Source organism: Strix uralensis, chromosome 24 (assembly GCF_047716275.1).
Source record: "Strix uralensis isolate ZFMK-TIS-50842 chromosome 24, bStrUra1, whole genome shotgun sequence".
Lineage (NCBI taxonomy): Eukaryota > Metazoa > Chordata > Aves > Strigiformes > Strigidae > Strix > Strix uralensis.
In genome coordinates, this window is record NC_133995.1 from 2677189 (window position 1) to 2701379 (window position 24191).

Consider the following 24191-nt stretch of genomic DNA (forward strand, 5'->3'; position numbering starts at 1 on the left):
CATTTCCAGATGGCTGTAGGTGAGGAGCAGCTTCTCTGAATGCTTGGACACCATGGTTCCCTCAGGATGCTGCCTAGCTCCTGTATCTGAGAAGGCATCAAGATGCAACTTGTTAACAACGAGGGGACTAGCCCTCATTCATCCAGGACTTTCAGTCCTCATGGTGACATTGGTCCTTGGCAGAGGACGACACTGGTCATCAATTCAGTGGGTGGGCAAAAGCACAGAGAGGGTTAAAGGATCATTCATCTGATGAAGCCTTCCAAACGTCATCCCTGTGCAATCTGGCATGGCGTAGAGGCAGACATTGGCTAAGGTGCAGGTGGACACAGGAGAGAAGGGTTTCTAAGGCGTTCTCCATCAAATGAAGCCAAGTAATTGCAGGGACCCAAGACAAATTCAAAATATTGTGAAAATTTAGAGATTTCACTTCTTTCTCTGCTCCATTTAGGCTAGGGATAGTGTTCAGCAATTGAAAAATCCTTACAAGTGAGGATAGTTGGCCCCAATTTTCCTGAAAACTGCCTTCCAAATGTCTAACTCTGTTCTGGGGTACCCCAAGTCAGGCACCCAGAGTAAAGTCAATAGTCAAAACTGCTCTGAAGGTTTGGAGGGAACAAATCTCCCCTGGACACCTTGACAGTTTTTCATGTAAATGGATGGAGTGAAGTCATTCAGTGTCCTGTATTGGGTTGTTCATTAAGAGGTTGTGTCTTATTAAATCTTACTTGGCAAATGAATCCAAACTAGCTTGCATATGAACATTCATGTGGGTTGAAAACTGGCTTGAGGACCATAAACAAAAGAAACGAATGCCATCAATCTATCGAGTTGGAACAGGCATTCGGTGGGGGTATGGAGAGCAGAGTTAGAAACAGGCATGCATAGTCTCCTCCTCAAGGATGGAGTAAGGCAGTAAAGACCACGTTAGAGACACCTCCAGGTGATACCAGACCAGGACCAGCTGCAGATTCCTGTGTGGAAAGGGAGAGTCCACGCCTGGCTCTTTCCTCAAATGTACCATGTTTTCACTTGCATGGCTTAATTGGCTTCATTCCTGTTTTGCACCAGCACAAGAACAAACTCAAGCATAACACAAAGCCCTTGGTCCCCTCTCCAGGGGTTGGCACAGTCTTGGCATGATGACACTGTTTAGACAGGAGCACAGAGAGTTTATCTGGGCACAGATTCTGCCTTGACAGTGTTAGTGCTTGAGAAATGAACCAGAGCAGGAGATCAAAGCAGGAGGCTGACACGCTCAATAAAGATCTGGCAAGGGGGAAATTCTCTGGGATATGGACACACATGTTTGTCCTGTCCTGCCAATGGGCAATGTTCCTGCCTCCTAATGTGAATGATAAGAGCATCATAGTGTTGCCTGAGCACATGACATGAGCTATCATGCCCAACAAACAGCCTTTGGGCGTGCCATGGAAGTTGTAGCATGACCAAGAAGCCCAAGATACAGGAGGGGGTGGGAGCCTGTGGTAACTGAACTGCAGCAACCATGAGGTGGTAAACCATGAGTTTGTTCCAACTTGGACTGTATTGGGAATGCAGATCAAAGCCTGGAGGAATGTTCCCAGAAATCACGGGAGTGGGGAAGTGGGGGGGAGCAGAATTTAAAATCCAATGAACACGTGAGCTTTCCAAAGCAAGCCAGCCAACTTCAGCTCCCACCCTCCCCTTCCACCTGTCCCTTCTCTCCCTCTTCCATCTGTCACTTTAAATTCAGAGCTTTTCCTTTCTACCAACCTTATCTCACAACGTAAGCTCCAGAATGGCAGGGCATACAGCTGAATCAAGTCTGTCTGTCCTAAAAAGAGACCTGAGCAGGCCTGAAGTAGAGCTTGTGTGCTCCGGACCAGACTTTCACCCCTGCAGGAGCAGCTCCTCTTCCCCCCATGTGCTTAGGGCACAAGGGAATGCCACCTCTCTGTCCTTCTTAGTGGGGTTATTTCCTTCAGCCTTCTCCACAGAAGGAGCAAATTAAGAGCTGTCTCAGGGGAAGTCACACTGGCAGCATCACTTCAAATGTTATTGTTCCCTTTTAAATAGAAAGGAAGGAACTATTTTGGTGGATTTCCTGTGGGATCTGGCTTCTGGTGATATATTCAATGGATGTCTGTCTGCCAGGCTGGGAGATTTCTGGAGAATTTGAGAGGGGTAGAAGGAACCAAGCACCAATGAGATTTACCATGGACAGAGGAAGGGTCACACACAGGGAGTCTTTTGTGTCTTGGATCTCTTACATGAACAGGAGTTAACAACATGGAAGCAGGCATCTCTTCCCAGTGGCCACTCCTCCTGCTGGACAGAACACCCCAAGAGACCCACCCATTCCTGACCTACTCTCAGAGAGCTGGGGCAGCTGTGCTCCCTTGCCTGGGACACCTGGCTACCACTCAGCTTCATGAGGCTCCTGTCCTGGGCAGTATAGCAAACCTCCAAAGTCCACTCCTCCAGACCCTGTGTGCATGTCCTGGACATGTACCCCTCTGGGAAAGTGAAACCTCAGACTGTGTGCATGAACCCAGACATCTCCCACCTCCCAGTCTCTGCACACATACAAGTAAGCAGAGCCCATCTTGGACTTAACAGCACTGGCAGCTGCCTTGGGAGGTGGATTGAGTGAAGTGGTTGTCGCTGGTGCCTCCCTTTGTGCCTGCTCCTTGGCTCAACATGGAACTCTACACCTTGGGGAGAGGATCTGGGCTGCCCTGGCAGTGGAGAAGAGGTAAAGGGAGAGAGAGAACAGCTAGAGGCCAGAGGCGAGCCAGTGACACGGCATAGTCTCCGGGTGACAGGGCCAAGGACAGAAGCAGCAGCAACAGGGTCACATGGCTGACATTCCTGGGGCTGGGGGTGCTTTGTGCCTCTAAATTCACCCAGAGGTGGTGCCCAGTGAAACCAGGGCATGTCCCACAGAGTTTGTTTTTTCCTTCATGTGCTGTTTTGCCCATGGTGCTCAAATGCCACAAGCTGGCTCAGCACATGTCCCACCAGAACATGGGGCTCCCTGCCACCCTGCTCTGAGGCCAGGAGCCCTATCCTGGGCTCCATCCAAGCTCCACACTCCTCTCCTGCAAATCCTGGAGGTCCCAATACATTTAGAGACGTGGCAAACATTCAAACACACCCATGAAAGTGAACATACAGGTCTGCCAGAAAACAAGAGGCACATTTAACCGTGAATACATGTAGACTGCTGCCAGCGAAGGCATGGGGGCAGACAGGGGCTCCAGGGAGGTGAGGACAGACAGTCCCCCACAGAGCAAGCACAGCCTGGTAGGACGGATGCTGGGAGCAGGCTGAGGATGCCACGCAGGAACACCTCCCCTCCAGGCGAGCACTCCAGTCTCCTGGACAACACTCCCTCCCATGTGGAAATCAGCAATCAAAAGGAGCAATTACCCCAAATCACAGCCCCCAAGTGACAAATAGCCCAGCCTGCCAGGCGGCTTGCATACTGCAGAAGCAGGTTACAACCTGCTCACACACATTAAAGAGACGACCCTGTGCTGTTTATGCTGTCGGAGGCCTAATTATGGGAGCAATTTTCTCTAGGTTCCCGAGGGGAGAGACAGGGAGGGAGAGAGCTCGGGCACCCGCACATGCCTGCTCTGCCACCAGTCAGTGTGGATCCCCAAAACAGCTCCGATCCTCTCCATGACCTTTGCAGAGTCCTCACTGCAATACACTCTGCTGCCAGCCTGGATTACACTGCTCATCCTTGACACCTGTCTCCTTTGCAGGCAAAACATCTAAAAAGGAAACTGAGCTTTGCTGATGCTAAATGAATGCAACAAGCTTGCCAGCATCTGTGCCTGACCTCTTGGGCCCAGTTTGGATTTTCTGGGAGAGTGAAGATGAGCCTGGTCATGAATGATGTTCACTATCTCCTTTTGGGAGATGCAATATTCCACTCCAAGTCAAGCAGACAACCACAAGTTTCTTACCCTGTGACTATGGAGAAGTCCAACCTTGATCTCTGTTTGCCCACTTGGGGATCAGAAACTACAGCACAAATGCAGCAATAATTTGGGGTCTTAATCAGGTTGTTGAACCTGTCTTCATGATTTCTGGGTGATGGGCACTGGGACTTAATCCATGTTTGTCCTCATGGGAAAAATAGGAGGAGAAGGAGAAGATTCTCCTTAGGTCAAGCCTAAAGTCAAGAGTCCTGGACTTTACTCCTGGGTCCACCACAGACTCCCACCATGGTGTCTCAGGACGACTGTCCTCGTCAGTGAAAGTAATGGTAACAGTGATGCAGTTTCCAGTGTCAGTGAAAAATCCAAATACCTGTTAATGCCCCAGCCTGCTCTAGGACTTGCTAGAATTTGAGTGTTCTGATCATATGATTCTGTACAATGGTGAATCCCACAGGTTTCCTTGGATAAATTCTTTCAGCCAGTTCTGAACATTGTCCCCTGCTCTTTGCTCTGTGTCTCTGATGGTGCAACTTTCCTTTGTGATGCTGCTCTTCACGTTGTCTTCCTCTCCCATCCCTTCACATTCATCTTCTTTCATCAGTCTTCCCAGGTTGCACTGTCCCTATCTTCACCTTCCCTCCTACGCTTTCCTCCAGCCATAACTCATCCAAGCACCACTTCTGACTTTTCTGTCCTGGTTTTGGAAACTACATTCAGATGAGCTGGCTCTACTGTGGCACCTACATGGTAGTCCCCATCTCCAGCCCCTTCCCTGGTCTCCCCTCACAGCAGTGATACCAAAATCACGTGCTGAAGGAGCTGGACCTTAGCTGTGACCACACAGGTCAAAGAAGGGCTGGGAATGAGGGACTGGTAGTAAATCAAGTGGCATTGATCAAAGAAGAGCCTGCAGCATGCAGAAACAGGCTACATGCAGACAAAAGGGACAGAAAAGGGTCCATGATTTAGGGATAATCCTCCCAGGACCATGCATGAGCAGAAATTAGCTCTCCCCCTGCTCCACCCTCACTGCCAGGCATCTGGCATAGAGTGGGGTCTGTAGGTGGGTCAGTGCCCTTGAGCAGAGATTCCTCTCGCAGGCAGCCTGTGCTGTAGTTTCTGTGGAGTGGGGTCTACTGCAGGTATCCAGGGAATGATTTGATCCATGAGCTGTCACTGGATGCTGAAAACACTGGATTCAGGTCTGGCAGGAGTAATAAGCGATAATTTTCTTTGCCTGTTCCCCGAGGTGTAAGAGGGGATGATATGCAAAGGAGCCCAATCGCACGATGATGGCTCAGCTTGCAGGTGTTGCAGTCTCCTCCCCAAAGGGACTGTGGCAAGACACATGAATTGTTAAGCCTCCGCAGACAAGGGACTGTCATTACAAGGATGTTGACACATTACTGGCTCTTCTTTTTGCTGCAGACGCCTCTCTGGAAACCAGATCTCCAGGATCCCAGGGGAAGCTTTCTCTGGCCTCTACAGCCTGAAAATTCTGTAAGTAACTCACTCCCCTCTGCAGTGCCACCACCGCCCCCCCAGCCCCTCAGCACCGACCATGCACGGGGACTTGCAGCCACCCAGAGGGAGATGCAAAGTTACAAGGCAATGTGGTGTCACTTGTTAAACCCACCTGGCTAACATCCCCTTTGGTGAGTGGGGAGCTGTGTCCCACCCCAAGGACCACCCATCCCCCTGCACTGCTTCCTTCTACTTCTGCTACAGCAAACCGTGAGCAGATCACCTCCAGGGCACAGCCCTCCATGCTGTGTGAAAACACACCACAGGAGAATCTGCAGAGGTTCACATTTTGCATAAAATTCACCAAATTCCCTAACGTGGTTTCCCCCAGACGTGGTGTCCAGACCCCAGACTGGCCCCCACCTGCTCTACTGCAGACTCTTGGGGCTGGGTTAGAGCAACTCGAAGGTCCAGATATCTGCGCTCTGGCAGGAGCTGTGGAAAGCTCCTGGGCTCTGCCCAGCTCAGCCACTTCTTTGCAACCAGCTTGCCCTTGCTGCAAACTTCTGCATGGCCCAGGAGACTTCTGCAAGGTGCTGGAGTGAACTGCCCCTGGGAAGGGTGAGATCCTTGAACAGTCTGACTTCATCCAGAGCCCAGCCTGCCCACAGGGGTGATGGGGACATGTGCAGCTGGATCTGGGAGCACTGCAGCAATCAGGCCATGCCTGGGAACTGTCAGCCCTGGTAAATGAAGGCCTCCTTGTCATCGTGGGCAGGCCACCCACCTCTGCCCACCCACCAGTGGGGAAGGTCTAAGTGACAAAAGCTACCAGCAAGTTCCTCCCCAGAGTATTTTCCTACAGGCCGGGGTGTCTCACTGCTCGTACAGTCACAGCGCTTTTTGCATCTGTGTGACAGTCCTGCAGGGTCTGTGCAGGGTATTGAGGTGGGACTCCCCTTCTCCCTTTCATGAAGCATCTTAAAAATCTCCTGCAATAAACATTTGATCCCCAAGGGGATGTTTTGAACTCAGCCACAATGTGAAATTGTTGTAGCTGGTCCAGTTTATACAGAGCAAGCAGGTACAAACCTGCTCCCAGGATTAGAGAGCATAGGGCTGTTTACTACGTCTTCTGAAGAAGTAAAGTATGAATCCTGCCCTAAATCTCAGGGCTTAGAGATTTATCCATCCCCTGCATTAGGCAACAAATCAAAGGAACTGAGGAAAAACCACAGCTCTCCCACCCAATTTCAACAAGAGGAACTTTCTACTCTGGGAACGCAGGATCTTTTAAAGCTGCTTTTGATCAATTTCTATTTGTGTCAGGCCCAGGTAACTACAGATGCAGAGTACGAGAGCAATGCCTCCCCTCCAGAGCCAGCACAGCTCCCTGCAGGTTGCAATAAGGAGAGGCCCGTGCTCTCTCTACCCTCCACCCATGTGCCGACAGGCTCACGGACACCCGCTGTGCTCCACCACAGGTGGGACATGTTCACAAGTGACCCCGTTGTAAGGAGAGGCTTGAAAGATCGGAGCTGGGAAATGGTTGCATGGAGAAGCCAGCTCCTGGCTGTCTTGTGAGAGCTGAAGTTGGTGTCCTCATGCTTCAGGACAACCTGCCTTGCTCTCAGCCAGGCTGTGCCCAGTGACAGAGGGTGGACCTTGGGCTGTCATACCAAACCCTCTGGCTGCAGACATGCCTTAAATTTACTCTAACCCCCTGACCTTTCCCACGGAGGTATGCAGAGGACTAGCCCAGCTCCAAGGCCAGGAAAGGAAGGGTTGATGCTCACTGTGAGTGGCCCACCCAGGCCCCGCCACGGGCCTCTTAAAAAAGTTCCTGCTTTCTAAAAGCAAGGGGCTGCCAGCCCTCATTCCACTGGGAGCATTTCACTTTCCAAAGACTGGTGCTTTCCTGGCTTGTTTGCAAGGGTATGTTGGGCTGTCATGTGCTCTTGTTACAAGAGATGCTCTGATTGCTTTCTGTAACTGTGGGCTCCACTGGAGTGAGGTCATTGGTGGATGCAGTTGTGGGTTCCTGCACCCTCCAGAAACAGCAATCATTCACTCTCATCTATTTCTCTGTCACCATGAGAGTGATTTCCTCTGCTGAGAAAAGACGGAGAGAAAGCACAAGGTGCTGAAGAAGGCAGGTGAAGGCCACCATGTGTTTCCTTCAGGTTGTGATTCAGGTCCTTCAGGTCACTGCAGCAGTGACCTGGTTGGGGTTGGTGACTCTGCAGCAGCTCAGCAGGATCTGCTTCATCTCCCCAGGGACCAGGGGGAACAACTGTCCTTCCTGGCACTGGTTTGCTGAAGAGTCATGGGCCACTCCACTTTCCTCTGACCTCCTCAGGACAGGAGTGTGAGTGCAGGGTGTCTTCCACAGCAGCACCACAACTTCATTGGAAGCGCAATAAAATCATCAAAAACTCCTGAAGGGAAAGGTGGTATTATTGCCATTTTACTGGCTGGATAAACCGAGGCAGGAACTGAGCTTAGAGGCAGGGTGTCCCTTCCCAGCCCATTGCAGAGCACCTTGCACCTTCCCTCAGAGTTTGGTTGTAGTCAGGTGTGGAGAACAAAGCCTGGAGAGAGACCATGGGGCTCGCTCACCCTGCTCCTTGCACTCTGGGAGTGACCAAAAATCCTCATCCTCTTCCCAAGACATGTCTCAGTTCCCTCTTCCCTTGCTGTGTTTCTCCACCCTGATCCAAGCCTGCTGAGGGCAAGACTCCCCTGTGAGATGGCTGCTCCAAGATCACCATGTGACCTGGCACTTTGAAACTGAGAGGAGCAACTTTAACCCAAAAGACTGTAGGAGGCATTAGGGGCTAATGGGGAACTGCAGTGATTTATAGGATGCTGTCATTATGGATAGAGTGGCTGCTACACAAATATGGCAGGGGGTAACCAGCTGTAAATAGGTGTGAACTGGTGCGCCTCATGTACCATAAAGAAGCGTGCTGGGTAACTGGGGAGCATCAGTTTGGCCGCAGTTGCACCCATATCCTGTGGGGCTGCTGTGAAGCTACACTGTACAGAGCATTGTGTTTCGAGGTGACACGAGCTGCTCACTGCACTGCTCCCCGTCCAGATCAGATCCTTGCTCCCTTAGGGCCAGTATAACCACTCCCCCAGTCATGTATTTTAATCTCCACCAAAAAACCACAGATCTTGAAGGAGGTATCTGCAGAGGGAATCTGAAGAGCCCATGAGGCAGGAAAGATCAGAGAAATGCTGGGATGTCAGGTATTAAAAGACAGGAACAGAGAGGAAAGTCCTCTCTCCTCGCTTTAGATAGATAGAGGCAAAGCATCGAGTTAATACTTAACCATTCTGACTCTGTTGAGAATCAAGACAGAAGAGGACTGGAGGAGGACAAGTCACTCTTCCAGCTATACACTGAGATTCCCTGGGGTTGCTGGACTCTGAGAGCCAGCAAAGGCTACGAGACAGGCTGCTGGGCTGGATACCAACCTGCACCCAGATACTAGCTATGGTGCTTCGGCACCTCTTGATGGTGGGGAGGTTATGGCCAGGCCACACTGTCCCATCTGGGACCTGCCCTGCAGGACACGGGGCAGCAGGAGAGCAGCCAGACGACAAGACAGAAGGATGAGGAAATCCCAGATCCTCACCTGTGGGGAAACTAGAACAGAAATTACAGAGGTGATAGAAGAATGTAATTGGGCTAATTTGGTCTAGGAGAGAAAAGGCTCAGGAGGCAGCGTGGGACTGGCAGGCACAGAGATGTGCAGTGTGCTCACACACCACTCCTCAGCGGCGGGGCAGGGCAGGGCTGGGCGTGTTTGAAGTGGCCCCATCTGCCCATGTCCTGCTCCTGCATCTCCTGTGCAAAGCTGGTCCATGGGCAGCACAAATGGCCCAAGTGTCCCGATGCACACAAGGGGCAAGCCGAGCCTCAGACACTCTGGCAGTCTCAGATCCCTGCTCCACCGGCTCCTGATTTCCCTCTAATCATCCTGTCACACCATCTTGCCATTCTTAAAATGCTTCCCCTCTTCACCTCCCTGGGTGATCTTCTCACTGCCTGCTCGGCATGGACACGGGCCAAGCACAGGGACCACGGAGCACCATGAGCTTCCTCGCTGATGCAGCCAGAGCCTGTTCCTGCAGGGTGCACACTGCAAGGCTGGTGGGACCCCTCTGAGAGGAGCATCACCCACGGAGGGTTGTGTGGCTGCTGTGAATTGTGCCCTGGTTCTCCTTCCATGCTTGTGAAAGGGCTTACACTACGCTATGATCAAGCCCATGGGTGCTCTCTGCAGCCCACAGGGATGGGGAAGGTCATCCAGGAGGACAGCTGTCACGCGAGGACCAACACAACTTCTGGGGCTCCTAGGCCTGCATAGGGGTTTGTTTCTGTAGCTGAGGTGTGCTGGGGAGATAAAACACTGGATCCTGCAACCCAGTGAAGTAGAAAAACAAATTGTTTTATTTAAAAACAGTGAGAAGGATCAGGGGTCTGGTGATGAACTAAATGAACAATGAGTCAACTGAGGTTACTTAACCAAAAGGAGAGGTGAATGAGGCTGGACATAAACCTTTAAGGACAAGCAGCTGCTGCAGTAAGGAAGGAAATACATATTTTCCATATCTGAAGGCAGGACTAGCAGGTTTTGGAGCAGATGGCACCAGGGATATTCAGGACAGATTGTGTCTACAGATATGGATGGTCTGTCACAGGCTGGCTGAGGTTTGACAGGTGACAGGCATGGCTGGAGTTGAGAATGGCTGCCCCAAACATGTCCAGTGTCCAGCTGAAGCCTGTAGGTATTCAGGAGCTGAGTCACAGCAGGATCAGAGATCTTACCTCTGGTGACAGGGGTGTCCCCTGAGGATACAGGCTGGGGATCATAATAATTTTCATAATTTGATTTTAATGTGCCAGGGCCTTAGAGCTAATTGCCTGTCCACAAGTAAACTCTCTCATGCATCTTGGGCTGTCAAGGGGCCTGGTGCTTTCCCAGTCTTTCCAGAGGATTAGTTTATGTTTAAAAAAAAAGGATGGGAAACACCCTGGGAATTCCTCCACAAACCTGCCTGTGCAGATGGTCCTCTCCTTGCCCTCGGATTGAATCCCAGAGCTACTGGAAGCAGGACCAGATTCTTGGCTCTGCCTCCTCCGTCTGCTTCACTGCACAAAAACCACCTGGAAAGCAGCCATGAAGATAGGCCTGTGCAGAAACCATGCAGGGGTACACCCGGGAAAGCAGGTGTGTGGGACTTGGAAGAGAGCAAGTGAAAAGCCAGGCTGCCCCACTACCAACAAAACATCACAACAAGGGAATATGCTGAGATCTTGGGGAATATGCTGAGATCTTCATGGACCGAGCCTTGAGTCAGCCCCCTGAGATGTGGCCTCCTCAGCTCCCCTCAAATGGGTGCAAACTGACAGTGACAGATGCTCAGCAGCAGTATCTGGTGCTCTGAGGTCTTCTCAGCTGATGGGTACATCCCTTTGAAAAGAGACTTTGCAAGTGCACCTCTCCCAGGGGCTCTGCTCTGCAGCATGGCCAACCCACACCCTCCCCATGGAGGCTGATGCTCCTGAGTCTGTGCTTCAGTGACAGGATCATTAGAAACCAGCTCCATAGGCTGGTTTGTTTTCTCTGCCTAGGTCCTTCCCTTGCAAAATTAACTCCTTAGTCCATGCTCTCCCAGTCTTGGAGCTTTTCAGAATGGCAGAATATGCTGCTTAATCAAAGTCTCTGGAAGACTGGAAACTTCCCTGTCCTTCCAGACCTCCTTGTGAGCTGCCTGGATGCCACTCACCTCCGAGTGCCCTGGCTGGAGCTCCATCAGCCAGGAAGCATCCATCCCAGCTGGCCATGTGGCTGAGCTTGTGCTGCCATGGCTTCACTCCACATCCCACCCCCACACATGTATCCCTCATCAAATGCTCTGCTCTACAAGCAGGATTTCTAGGGCCTCTTACTTTCCTGGCTGAACATGCTGCAGCAACAGCAGTACTTAGTACCCAAGAAGGAATCCCACACCAAACTCCACAAGGAAAGACTCCAAGTACAACCACAACCTGAGTCTGCCTCACCCCAAAGTGTGGAGGGCAAAATGCCTGGGTGCATCCTCTTGGCTGCAGACCCTGCACCCGCAGCAGCCAGCTGGGGTGGCCACCCCACTGCTCTGTTCCTCAACAAGCCTCAACCAGTCTGTGAGAGCATGCAGACCCAGCGCTGCCCACAGCCTGCCTGCACAGACAGTGTTGCCCAGAACCTGCCTGTACAAGCATGTTGACCCAGTGCTGCCTGCAGCCACTCCCGCCCACACACTGCCCCGGTGCTGCCCATGGCCGGTCTCCATCGACAGGTGGGCTGGAGTGAACCTGACAAGAGTGGTCTTGCCTCTGCACATGCCACATTTCCCAGACGGATGGACCCTAACCCAGTGGCCACCTCCACTGGTCCCTCCTTCTCTTCCCCACCTTGAACTGCAATCACAGCATCTCATGTGGTCCAGGACAGGCACTAACTAGCCTGGATTGTGAACACCCATCAAAAAACATCACAAAAAAAGCCATGCTGCCCCAGGATGGCAGGTGTGCAGGTGGCCTGGGACACTTCAGGAATCCCCAGATAGACCCTATGTATTCCACAACGCCGAGCCTGTGCAGAACAGAAATGGCTTTGAGACAAAGGGAATGGTGTGGCACATCCAAGAGACGCTCCCATGGGGAGGGAAGAGGAACGTGCAAAGGTTGGAATGTCTTTAATCCCCATGCATGGGCTCCAGGCACAGTTGCCTCAAGCAATAACAGCCCTTTGACTGTGCTGGCTGAGTCACTTCAGCCTCCCAAGATGGGGACATTTTATCATGCACAGACCTGTACCTCTGAGGGCTGCAAGTCTGCTGAGACTGTCTTGTGCAAGGATCCTGGTGTGATGGGACCTAATCCCAGCATTTTTCTGGTTGTTTAGACAAGGTGTCTGCCAACAAACAATCCTCTTACTTCTGAAAATAAAACGTGATCTCTGAAGGGTTGTGATTTATGCTGTGGATAGAAGGTTGTGTGTCCATGTCTGCCAGTGTCTGCAAGCTCCAGTATGGTGACCCGGACAGTACAAACCCAAGGTGACAGTGCACTATCCAGACCTAGTTTTGAGCACTTGCTGGCCTGAATGGTCTTTGTTTTTCATGTTCGTCCATGTCATCAGCTTGTCCAGAAGACCTAGTCCTGCATTTGATTCTGGCTAATCAACCAGCACAGTCCTGTAGGACTTTATTCATTGTTACAGTTGCTTGAAGACAGAAAATTGCACCCAGCAATTGAGAAACTGCACCAACCAGAGTGGGCATAAGGCTGGATAGGTGGTGAGATTGCTTCATGGGTGAAAGTCAAGCTTTGATTAAAGTTGTCTCCAGGCTGCTATGAAGTAGCAGCTTGCAGTTGGAAAGCTAAGGAAGTCCAGGAATTTTGTTTGAATTGGAGCCAGGAGATGTTGAAGAGGCAGGAGCAAAGACAGATGCTGATGGAGAAAGGCTGGGGCCAGTGTGATTGGGGATCCCAGGCTTGCTGTGATCTTGTGGACTGAGGTCCAGGTTCACAGATCATGCCTGTGCCTCAGTTGGTCACCCAAGGGGTACCTAGGATCCTGATGTAGCTCCCTGCACCATCCTCCAAGCACAGACCCTGGAACACAGTTTCCTTTCCTGGTGGAGCATGAATGCAGGGAGGGGACAGGGCATACCGGAGGCTTTCAGGGACAAGAAGTCAAGAGATGACTGGTTTGCAGGAGATGACTGATTCCCTCTTTGCAATGCTGTTCATATAAGTCATGCAGTGACCCCTTAATGCAGAATGTATCAGCCATCCTTGGAGCTGGTCTGGAGCCCAGGACTCCTGCTATGGCTGCTCTCCTCAGTGAGCATTTGTCCTCCTCCATTTTACACAAGACCAGCATCCCAAGAGAGGAAATGCCACCACTTAGAGAGGGATCCTATGACCCTCTCCCAGCTCTCCAGGTGTACTGCTGTCCTCTGAACACTTTTTCCATCCTCCTTTTGTAGCAGCACCTGAGCACCCCAGTACAGAGCAGCCCCAGGAACCAGATGCCACAGCGAGGAGATGAGCTCCTGCTAGTCTGTAGGGACCTCCATGACATCATCCTCCAAGTTTTGGTGCAATTATTTGAGCTCTTGCCAAAATCATGCTATATGTTGTTGTTGAAAGGATCTTTTATGAGAAAAAAAATAGATAAACATTCAAGAATGGTTTAACATGACATGTAAGGATTGACTGCAGTGACCAGGTTGTCCTTATTACCAGACTGTAAGAAAAGCCATCCTGGGACATCCAGTGGTAGATGCAGCATGCCTTTTCCTGCTCAAACCTGAGCTCCCAGTGAGCAGAGCTGGGGCTTTCCTAAGCTTGAGGCTGAGTGAAGAACTTCTTGTTTAAAACCAGGGTAGAAAATTACCTAACCCTGTTTGGCACTATTTTTTGGTCTCTCTGTATCGTGCTCTGATTATGAGTTATTGGAGTAATTACATGCCATGTGAAGAAGCACTGCCTCCTGTTCCAGTCCCAGCATCTGAAAACTTCTGTAGCTGCCCTGCTGCTGTGAAAAATGGCACTGTCCAGCACTCCAATCATTTGTCTGCACCAAAACGGCTTCGTTTTGGAACCAGTACATGCTGCTGATTGTCTGGAAAGTCTCTCAGTCTGTGTTACTGGTTGGAGAAGAGACTTGTAATAGAGGGGAGGCAGCAGGATACAGCAGAAGTATGACAATGGGTTTTGCTTTAATATTGACTCCAGATACTTGTACTGATCAACTTGAACACTGAACTCAGATTTCATAGAGCCACTGAGACCCAGTGGGTATCCCACCAAAACCCCAACTGATTTTTGACAAACCTGAATTGTTGTACTTCTTCACTGGGTTGCAGGATCCAGTGTTTTATCTCCCCAGCACACCTCAGCTACAGAAACAAACCCCTATGCAGGCCTAGGAGCCCCAGAAGTTGTGTTGGTCCTCGCGTGACAGCTGTCCTCCTGGATGACCTTCCCCATCCCTGTGGGCTGCAGAGAGCACCCATGGGCTTGATCATAGCGTAGTGTAAGCCCTTTCACAAGCATGGAAGGAGAACCAGGGCACAATTCACAGCAGCCACACAACCCTCCGTGGGTGATGCTTCTCTCAGAGGGGTCCCACCAGCCTTGCAGTGTGCACCCTGCAGGAACAGGCTCTGGCTGCATCAGCGAGGAAGCTCATGGTGCTCCGTGGTCCCTGTGCTTGGCCCGTGTCCATGCCGAGCAGGCAGTGAGAAGATCACCCAGGAAGGTGAAGAGGGGAAGCATTTTAAGAATGGCAAGATGGTGTGACAGGATGATTAGAGGGAAATCAGGAGCCGGTGGAGCAGGGATCTGAGACTGCCAGAGTGTCTGAGGCTCGGCTTGCCCCTTGTGTGCATCGGGACACTTGGGCCATTTGTGCTGCCCATGGACCAGCTTTGCACAGGAGATGCGGGAGCAGGACATGGGCAGATGGGGCCACTTCAAACACGCCCAGCCCTGCCCTGCCCCGCTGCTGAGGAGTGGTGTGTGAGCACACTGCACATCTCTGTGCCTGCCAGTCCCACGCTGCCTCCTGAGCCTTTTCTCTCCTAGACCAAATTAGCCCAATTACATTCTTCTATCACCTCTGTAATTTCTGTTCTAGTTTCCCCACAGGTGAGGATCTGGGATTTCCTCATCCTTCTGTCTTGTCGTCTGGCTGCTCTCCTGCTGCCCCGTGTCCTGCAGGGCAGGTCCCAGATGGGACAGTGTGGCCTGGCCATAACCTCCCCACCATCAAAAGGAGCAGAAGGATCACAGCTGATGTCCTGCTCCTCACAGCCCCATGTAGCCATGCAGGGTCTCTGCACTCTCCCAAGAGCAAGTCTGTCTTGCCTCAGGTCTCCTGGGATCCCCACCAGCCCTAGACAGTTTTGGCAGGGCTGCGTGCACATGCCCTGTTGTATTTGTGCAGCTGTTGGAGCCATCCATGGAGCCTTGGTCTCCCTGCAGCATCCTGCATTTTCCAGCCACTCTCCCACCCTAGCCAATCTCTGCACCCCTCCTCGTATGTAAAAGGTACCTTGTGCAGCCCCATGTTTTCAGCAGAGGTAACAATCTTCCCCTCCCAGCTATCATCTGGGTCCTTAGCAATAATACTGAGTGTCATCTCCAGAAGAAATGCTGTGGACCCTTAAACATGTTCTTCATTTGAGAGGTAACCATTTATTAGTTTGAGTATGGCCTCTCTGCTAACTTTTTGTACCAGTCAAACATATCTTCTCTCCTGCATTACATTCCAGCATTTAACATCTTACTAAAGTAAAGCTAAAGCCATGGTAGGTGGTGTCTACGCTTTCCTCTCCATTCCTCAGCCTTTTACCCTGTACAGAAAAAAAACTAGATTGCTTTGGCACAACTCATTTTTCACTAGCCACTACTGACAGTTGCTTGCTTCCCTGCTTTTTCTTCTGTGTGTATACAAATAATTTAATGGTAAGACACCCTTTTCTTCCAGAAAGTGAAGAGTTATGTGGCCTATAGCTTCCCTTTTTTAGAGACTGTCTCTACAACTGTCTTTTTCCAACTTTCCTTTCATGACAGACCTTTGAATCCTCTGCACTGAAGCTAGCAGTCACAACAGTGAGAAATTTTCTTGTTTGCACCAGTATTTTTTGGGCTGCCCCTCACTACTAAGGCCATGCTCTGTCACTTTCACACTGGTAGTAATTACAACAGCCCCCTAAGTACCATTTCCCTTTTCATGTCATCTCCAACCACTTCTTGAAGATTTTGGAAATAGAAACCTCAGATATGTAAAACATTCCTGTCATTAGGCACTTTTCCCAGCCCAGCTACCACACTGGGATGTCTCTCTTATCCAGAGGAGTATGTGCCCATGATGTCCCAATTCTGGAAGGAACAAGTAGGTTCAGAACAGAGTGTGGTCCAGAGTCAAAAACTTAGACTTTCCAGAGATGATAAAACCAGTAAACTCATATGCATGGTGCTCCAGGAGGTCAGTGAGACAGGATAGCAGCTGACCAGCTCAGAAATACTTCTGCGGTCCAGTTCTGACCCTACTTGAATAGCTAGAGCCGGTCAGACACCCACCCCTGGGGCAGGAGCACTGCCTCCCAGTGCCTCCTCCTCTCCAATCACTTGTGTAGTTACCTCGGTGTCCATGGCCCTTCTCCATGCCCTGTGCTCACTTCTATTTCTGAGATGTCTTCCTGGGTCCTGCCCATTCAGCCCAGCAGCTCCAGTCACCTGCTCTCTCTGAAGCCCTTGTGCTGGTTTGGTTTTTTTCCACAACGCTTCAGTTACTGCTGCAAGTTGTGCCAATGCTGCCAAGCCCCTCAGCAACAGCTATGGGCTGGCTCCTCATCTATTGTGTTTGCAACTGTCCCACAAGTTGAATAAGAAACCTGCCCACAGGCTAGTTTCCACAGACGCTGCAGAGGTAACCACCAGTGACACACACTGGGAGAAGGATGTCTTACACAAGTGTAAATATGGGACAGCTCAGCTGAAAGCACTGGTATTACTCTGGACTAACAGATGTGTGTGTGCAGTGGAGAGGCCCCTTTATGGTCACATCCTCCCAGTGGATCCCCCACTGTAGCACCCCTGGGACATTCTGCTGGAGGATCCCGGCCAGCCTGGACTGCAGCTCACCTGCGAGCAGCCTGCAAGCTTGCTTAGGAGCCCTGGGTGGCCATCATGGTGCTTTCCAACCCCTCTAGCTTTCCTACAAGAGTCTAGGACAGCTTCAGAAACAAGCAGCAGCATCCTCCATTTTGTGTCAGGCTTTTTTTTTTTTTAACAAAGTTTTCTTTTTTCTAATTATAGGATGTTGCAGAACAATCAGCTGAGTCGCATCCCTGCAGAGGCACTGAGAGATCTTCCAAACCTCCAATCTCTGTAAGTCATTAAAAATCAATGCCACGAGCTGCACAGTCCCTTGGGGGCTCTGGGCTTCCCAGCATTTGAGTCATTAGTTCCTTTGTCAAGGATGTTCTGTCCCTTCTTCCTTTTCTTTTCCAATTAAAGCCAAGATTACTGTCACTTAGCATAGAAGGGAGGGAAGGGCAGTTTTCAAGGAAGGAACACTGTCTTGGTAAAGGATGTTGAAATTACAGCTCCGCATGTGTGCATCGTGATGAAAAGGCCACCAGCGCCAATGCATATTTCAAGGAATGCTGGAAAATATCCACCCAGAAGGGGCTCCATTCTCTCCACTGTGGACCACAGTGGGGAAGGGACCTGCCAGGGAGCACAGAGGACACTCTGGTCTGTCACCATGTGAGTTGGGCTGTTTTACCCAGATAGAAGGTAGTTATGTCCGGGTAGAACAGTTTTAGTGGTTTACCCATGAGAAGCAGCTGAGGCTTCAATCGTGCTTTTCCTTTAACTACATCCGCAGCAGGTTTATGTTACTGTATTCACTAAAAACCACACATAACTGAAATATTTGCAGTTTTCCTGCGTGGACACACTTGCAATCAGATCCTGGTAGTGCCACTGAATTTAGGGAAGGTCTGCTTGGTAATTGCCCAGCTGATGTAAGCAGCACTGCCAAAGCTTGTAAGAGCATTCTGAATTGGGCTGAACCACTGAAAAACTAACCTTAAACCCAATCCTTAATTTCAGTCCTAGTCTTACTGTGTCTTTTTATCACAGAAATGTTGGCTGGAAGCATTTTCTGGGGGTCTCCAGCCTGCTGCTTGGAGCAGGACTATCACCAATACTAGGTGGGACAGTTGCAGCTTTGTCTATCTCAGCCTTGAAAGCCTCCAAGCATGGAGACTCCCCCCTTGCTGGTGACCTGGCCTGGGGCTGTTCTTTCTGGGGAAGAAGCTTTTTCTCAAGTACAGCCTAAAACTTCTGGAGCATGATTTGTGGTCATTACTCTTTGTCTGATCACTTGGAACCACTCAGAAGAGCTTGGCTCCATCATCTTTAGTTCCGGATTGCTAGCAAATCTCCTCTTAGCCTCGTCTCTGCTAGGTGAAACCAACCCAGTTCTTTCCACCCTTACTCATGGGGCAAGTGCTCTGGGACCAACCCAGTTGCCAGCCCTACACTAGACCTATCTGGTTCCTCTTCATCCTTCTTACACTGGGCAGCCCAAAACTGGGCACAGTTCTCCATGTGTGGCCCTCCCAGCACCAAGTAGGAGTTTCTGTAAATATTAATTTAAATATTAATTTGCAATGGGGGTGTTGGCTGTGCAGGATATGAATGTTCTTTCTGCCAGGAGAGATTTGAAACATTTGTTGCTGAAACATCATTGGCACATGGCTGTGGGTGTTATTAAAATGTGTTGACTTCACCACCAGTGCCAGAGTCGAGACCCCCCACTCTGGGGATCTGGAGATTAGATTGTTTTGCAAGTGACTTCCCTTTCAAGGGAAACATGACATGGAAGTTCACTGCAATGTGGCTGCCCCAGGAATGCCCCTTTCCCCCATCAGCCTGTCTCTCCTACACCCATGAAAACGTGTGACAACCAGTGCCACCAGAGCCCACAGTTGGATAGACCCAACCTTTGCTTCTGAAGGTTCAATTACCTGCAGACACCACTGCTGCTCAGGCCACCTGGCCTGGAGCACACACTGCTGATGGATGGCCATCTCAGCTAGTGCTGAGAGGTCCACCCGCTCCATCCCCTCAGTCAACAGCCTCGACTGAAATACCACGTGGCACATGAGAAATGCAAAATGCTCAAGAAGCTGCTCACAGTACTTTGGGCTTCATTTAAGGCTCAGACTGGGAGGATGGCTTATCTTGATTCAACATAGAATACCAGTTCTTAGTGTACTTTGAGGCCACCTCATCCAGTGTGGGCCCCCCAAGTGTCTCCAAAGTTGGGTGAGGAGGGAGAGCTCAGGCCAGGCGGGATCTTGTGTTCTGCCTGCAGAAACTGAACAGTAAGAGCAAATTTTAAGGAAGAAATAAGCTGCTTCAGACAACCTGAGGGAGACTAAGCTTGGAATAAATTCAGAGGGCTGAGTATCAGGGCATGTCTGGTTAGGACTTGCCTAATGCCTGTCATATTAGGACTGGTTTCAAGAGCCACAGTAGCAGTGGTAAGAGGTTGCTGTAGCCAGCTGTGTCCCATTTGCCCCCAGAGCACGTTTTCCCAGCTGGCAGGCTCCCATCCAGGGTCCAAGGTGATTGAGCAGGGACCTCCTGCCTTTCCCCAGCAGCCTTGGCCCTGGACCAACCTGTCTGTGCTGTTATTCCCCTCTCAGAGCTCCCTTCACCCCCTTACCCCTGGTAGTTCATCCAGGTCTTTCTTCTCAGCAGTGCACAAGTACCCATGCCCAGTCCTTCTGGGCTCCTTCACTCTTCTCCTCACCATCCATTTTTAGGATACCTGTCATCTTCCCCCCAGACCAGGACCACCTCTGAGCCTTCCCAGCTCCACCTCTGAGGCTCATGTTCCCTTCCCAGCCTCTCATCCGACGCAAATTCCTGTCCCAGACACAATCTGCACACAGGAGGGACTGAGACAGTGGCCTCCCACTCCTGTCTCTTTCTTAAAAAAATGAAAAACCTGTTAGACCTGACAAGACCTGGGTTTGGGATGGGAAAGGGGGCAATGACTTCTGACGTGCAGGACTGCTCCATCCACTGCTCCCGACTACGCCAGCCAGACCCACAGCTTATCTGCCAGTCACCAGGCACAGTGAGAGTAAATAAGTTCAAAGGAAGGCTCTGCTGGGAAAATAAGCATTTCATGGGATGATGTTTAAAGCATCCCTCCAGCCGAGGGAGCCTGGATACATGTTCTCATGATCATAGACTACCCAGGGCTTCTGGACCATCTTTACATGGATGACTATTTAATTAAACACACTTTTTGGGAAGCTCAGCTTTGAGAACCATCAAATAATATCAGAAAATAAGAGATTTGCATTGGGAAAACAGCACAACCCCTTGTGGAAGATCTGCTGTTGGCAACACCTCTCCCCCTGAGCCAGACAGGTATCCCACTTACTAGCTCAGGAAGGTGGGACCTGCTGCAGTTGGGCTGGATCTTCTTCATCACATCTCACCTGATCAGAGAAACTGAAAAGGGATTAGCTAAGCCACAGGCAGCAAATCAGTGGGAACTGGTAGACACGGCAAACTGTGGATCTTTCCCCACTAAGACAATAACACCTTACATAGTCATCTCTAGCTGCACACTCAGAAGTGTTTTCTAGAGTGTTTGTTCATTGTCAGTGCTTGAACTGCACTGGCAAGAATGACATGAGCATGGGAAGGCAAAGTGAACTTCCCTAAGTCAGGAGTAGGACCTAGGTGTCCTGGCTCCACTTGCCACATTAAAGTGTTTCCATGCCTCTGCAATGACACAGCCAGTATGTGTAACCACCAGTCACCAGGAGAGGAACTACTGGGGACAGATTAAAAGCCCCAGGAGAGAGGTTTCTGTAACAAAAAGCAATCAGAAAAACGGTAGTACCTTCTGTAGGCCTCACATCAGTGAACCCACCTCACCCATTCTGTTCTTTCTGTGCTGAACAAGAATTCAGGGTAAAGCCATAAGAGATCATTCTGGGCTCCTACAGGCGCTTTTCCATGCTGTGCCCCTAAGGCTGGGTCCAACTCTTCGAACCAGGTGAGCAGTCTCTGGAAGCAAAAGTTTCAGAAGTGTCCCACGTGATGGAGGCCTCTTCCCTCTCCGAGCTACCTGGTTAAAGGATGGGCAGAAGGTGCCTCTCAGAAAGACCCTGACTGCAGATCACCAACAGGCTGCAGTAAAACCTGCCCTCAGCATGGAGAGTGCAGGAGGTAGTTATTCTCTGAGATAGCTATCCTCCACAGGTAGATATTCTCCGAGAGGACAGACACAAGCCAGCTCTGCCTCATGTTGGCACTGTACCAAGCCCTGTCTGTGTGTCTAGCTTGGCCACTTGAAAGTGTAGAGGGCCCAAAAAGAAAAAGATGATGATTTGCACTTTCTCCTCTTTAAACAGAAACTGTACAAAAGAGAACCCTTGGGCATGGTGAAGGCCCAAGTCTGGTAACTAAGCCCAGCATGGCTGTGAGGCACAGCCCTGCTCTGGGTGGATGGGGACATCCCTGACACATGGTGTGTGTTTTGAGATTGCACCACTGCTGTGTCTCACACTGGTGAAAGCACGACCTGCTTTCATCCTGGGTCTCTGTCCTGTGCTGCTCCCCCAAGGGAGAAGCCAGTGCTTGCAGAGTCTTGCAATTCCCCTTCTAGCTCATGTTTAGAGATGCTCTTCTGTAGCCACCTTTTCCTTCTCTCTCCATTCGAATAGGGAAATGCTCCATAAAGATAAATGAAACCTGATTTGAAAAACTGTGGCACAGTGTGGACAGTCACTATGTCTTAAGGCAGGTACAGAGCTGGGATGCTTTGCTGGGGTTTCACTGGTGCTGCCACAACTTCTCCAAATGCAGTTAGTAGCCTGAGGCCAAGAGCCTCCAGTACAGGTCTGCATTAGATATTGTTTTTTCCTCTTTTTCAAATATCTGAGTCATTTTCCACAAGTTTATGAGACTTTTGTGTATTCATTGCCAAAAAATTAGCCAGCCTGGAACATCCATAGGTCACCCACAGCGTGGTTTCCAAGCATTACCGGTCAGGCTATCTGAGACCCAGTGTACTCATGTTGCCCAGAGACTATTTTTTTCCATTCAGAAGGGGAAGTGGCTTTATGGCACATCACGACCGTTCATGAGTTACCAGACTTGTATGGAACTTCGTGGAATATTAACTATCTGCTTTGCAAGTTGGCAACACATGCTAAGCAGGCAGGACAGCTGAAAAGGGAGGTGAAAATGGGAGCCAACAGGAGTGGGGTGGAACAGACAGCTGTACTAGACAGAAAGGGACTGTGTGCTGGTTATTTTCTTGCTCTTTCAGATATTTGTATTTGATGTCCACATTCATCATTCTGGGATTCAGGAAGGATTTGAAGGGAAAGTATGTATCTCTTACGGACAAGCTGACACAGGAGAGGAAAACCAGACTTCTCAATACACAAGTATTTTCACAGGTTTACAACAGAAGCAGCCAAACTAAGTGGAAGTTGAGAACAATTGTTTTGAGCAAAGCTCTACCAGTAGGACTTACCAAGCAATTCAAGGGATGAGGTGGCCAAACAAGTGGGACAGAAGGGGATGCTTCTAGCCACTGTGGAACAGAGAGAGATTGGTATTTACTGCCTGCACAACACCAAGTTAGAGCTGAAATGTAGCAAAAACCTAATGTGTCAGTGGAGGCTTTGAAATAGGAAAGTGAAAAACAGTGATGAGGAAACTCCACTTGTCTCCAAAGGTGGCATCTTGCCTTTTGAGCATTCAGAGAAGATGCCCACTAAGAAAGGTCACATGCACCCAAGCCTTGGCAGCACTTGACATTGAACTGCTGGGTCCCTTTGCTGCACTGCTGTGTCCCAGGCATGAGGCATGCTCAGACCTGTCCTGAAGTCCCTCTGCTTGCTATCTGAGAGTGCTGGACAGTGCAGGCAGCCAGACACTCCTCAGGCTCTGCAGGAGGCATGCTGTGAGGTCATGGTACCAACTAGGAAGTCTACAGCAAGTTTGGCAGTCTCTAACAGCAGATCAACTTGCACATACATGCTCAAGGAGAGAAAAGTCCAGGCAGAAAGAAATGTTGTCACTCAGAGAGAGAAGGAAAGTTATTCCTCCTTTTAACTGGGGGATGATGCACATGGAAGTAGCAGTCTCCTGTCCAGAATGACCAGAGAGACCGTGGCACAGTCAGGGCACAAACTCTACTCTCCAGAGTACCTTCTCCCCAGGAAACCTTGTTCCACACTGGAGCCCTCTTGCATTGCACATGCACCCTGCATGTCTTCCCATACAGCCTTTTTTTGTGGCAGCCTGAACAAAGGACTCCACCTCCAGGGAGAGGAAGCAGCAGGTCTCTGTTAACATGGCCTGGGTCCTGCTCTCACATCTGTCTCTAGAAGACCAGAAACAAAGGAGAAACGCTGGCCAGGTGTCACAAAGACCGTACTTACACTGCTCTCCTTCTGTGGCCTCCCCCTGCTCTTCCCTTCTGATCTGGCTAAGATGAGGGTCTATCTTCAGGCAAGGAGCCTTCTCAAAGCTGCCGACCCATGAGCTTCAGGTGTGCAGGATTTTCCATGGCAGGTGTGGTGTAACCCACAAAAGACATGTTGTGGTGCAGGAACCAGCAATGGGAGGACACTAATTTTAACTTACCTAGATGAGGCATACTGGTTCTCAGGAAACCTAAGTTATTGAAGGTCCAGTCCTTCACAGAACAGACAGCATGCCAAAAAACTGACTTTAGATTCACACAAGTTTAGGTGAGATGAGGGGGTCTGGGTGTTCCCCTGCAGATGCTCTCCAAGCAGATGTTCCCATTGCCCTGTGTGATCCCCCCACACCTTTTCTAGCCAAGGAAGATGTAGTCCTGAGTTTTGGCAAATAATGTTTCAAACAAACTGACAGGGCTTCCTTCTGCAAACTCTAACACAGGGCTCGAAAGACTGGCAAATCAAGTGGAGGTTTCCAGTCATTCAACATAAATCTGTGCCAATTCCCCATCACTTCATGTGCTGACCCAAAGCTTGGCTGCTCCAGGTTGACTTACTGTGTTATCACCGAGTATCATTCATCAGGGACTTCATGTGATCTGGGCCACTCCTCCTCCAGAGGGAGGCATCCACTACGGTTGGTCGGTCGGCATTTCCCGACCAGAGGTGTTCATGATT

The 24191-nt window shown here is 50.3% G+C and overlaps 1 protein-coding gene across 1 annotated transcript in view; it reads left to right on the top strand.

The window, feature by feature from the left end:
- LGR6 (leucine rich repeat containing G protein-coupled receptor 6) overlaps window positions 1–24191 on the top strand; it is a 147099-nt gene that overhangs the window by 57499 nt on the left and 65409 nt on the right. The window contains exons 3-4 of the mRNA XM_074893547.1: window positions 5364–5435; window positions 17293–17364. Of these exons, the coding sequence (XP_074749648.1) occupies window positions 5364–5435; window positions 17293–17364 (144 nt within the window). The remainder of the gene's footprint in view (window positions 1–5363; window positions 5436–17292; window positions 17365–24191) is intronic.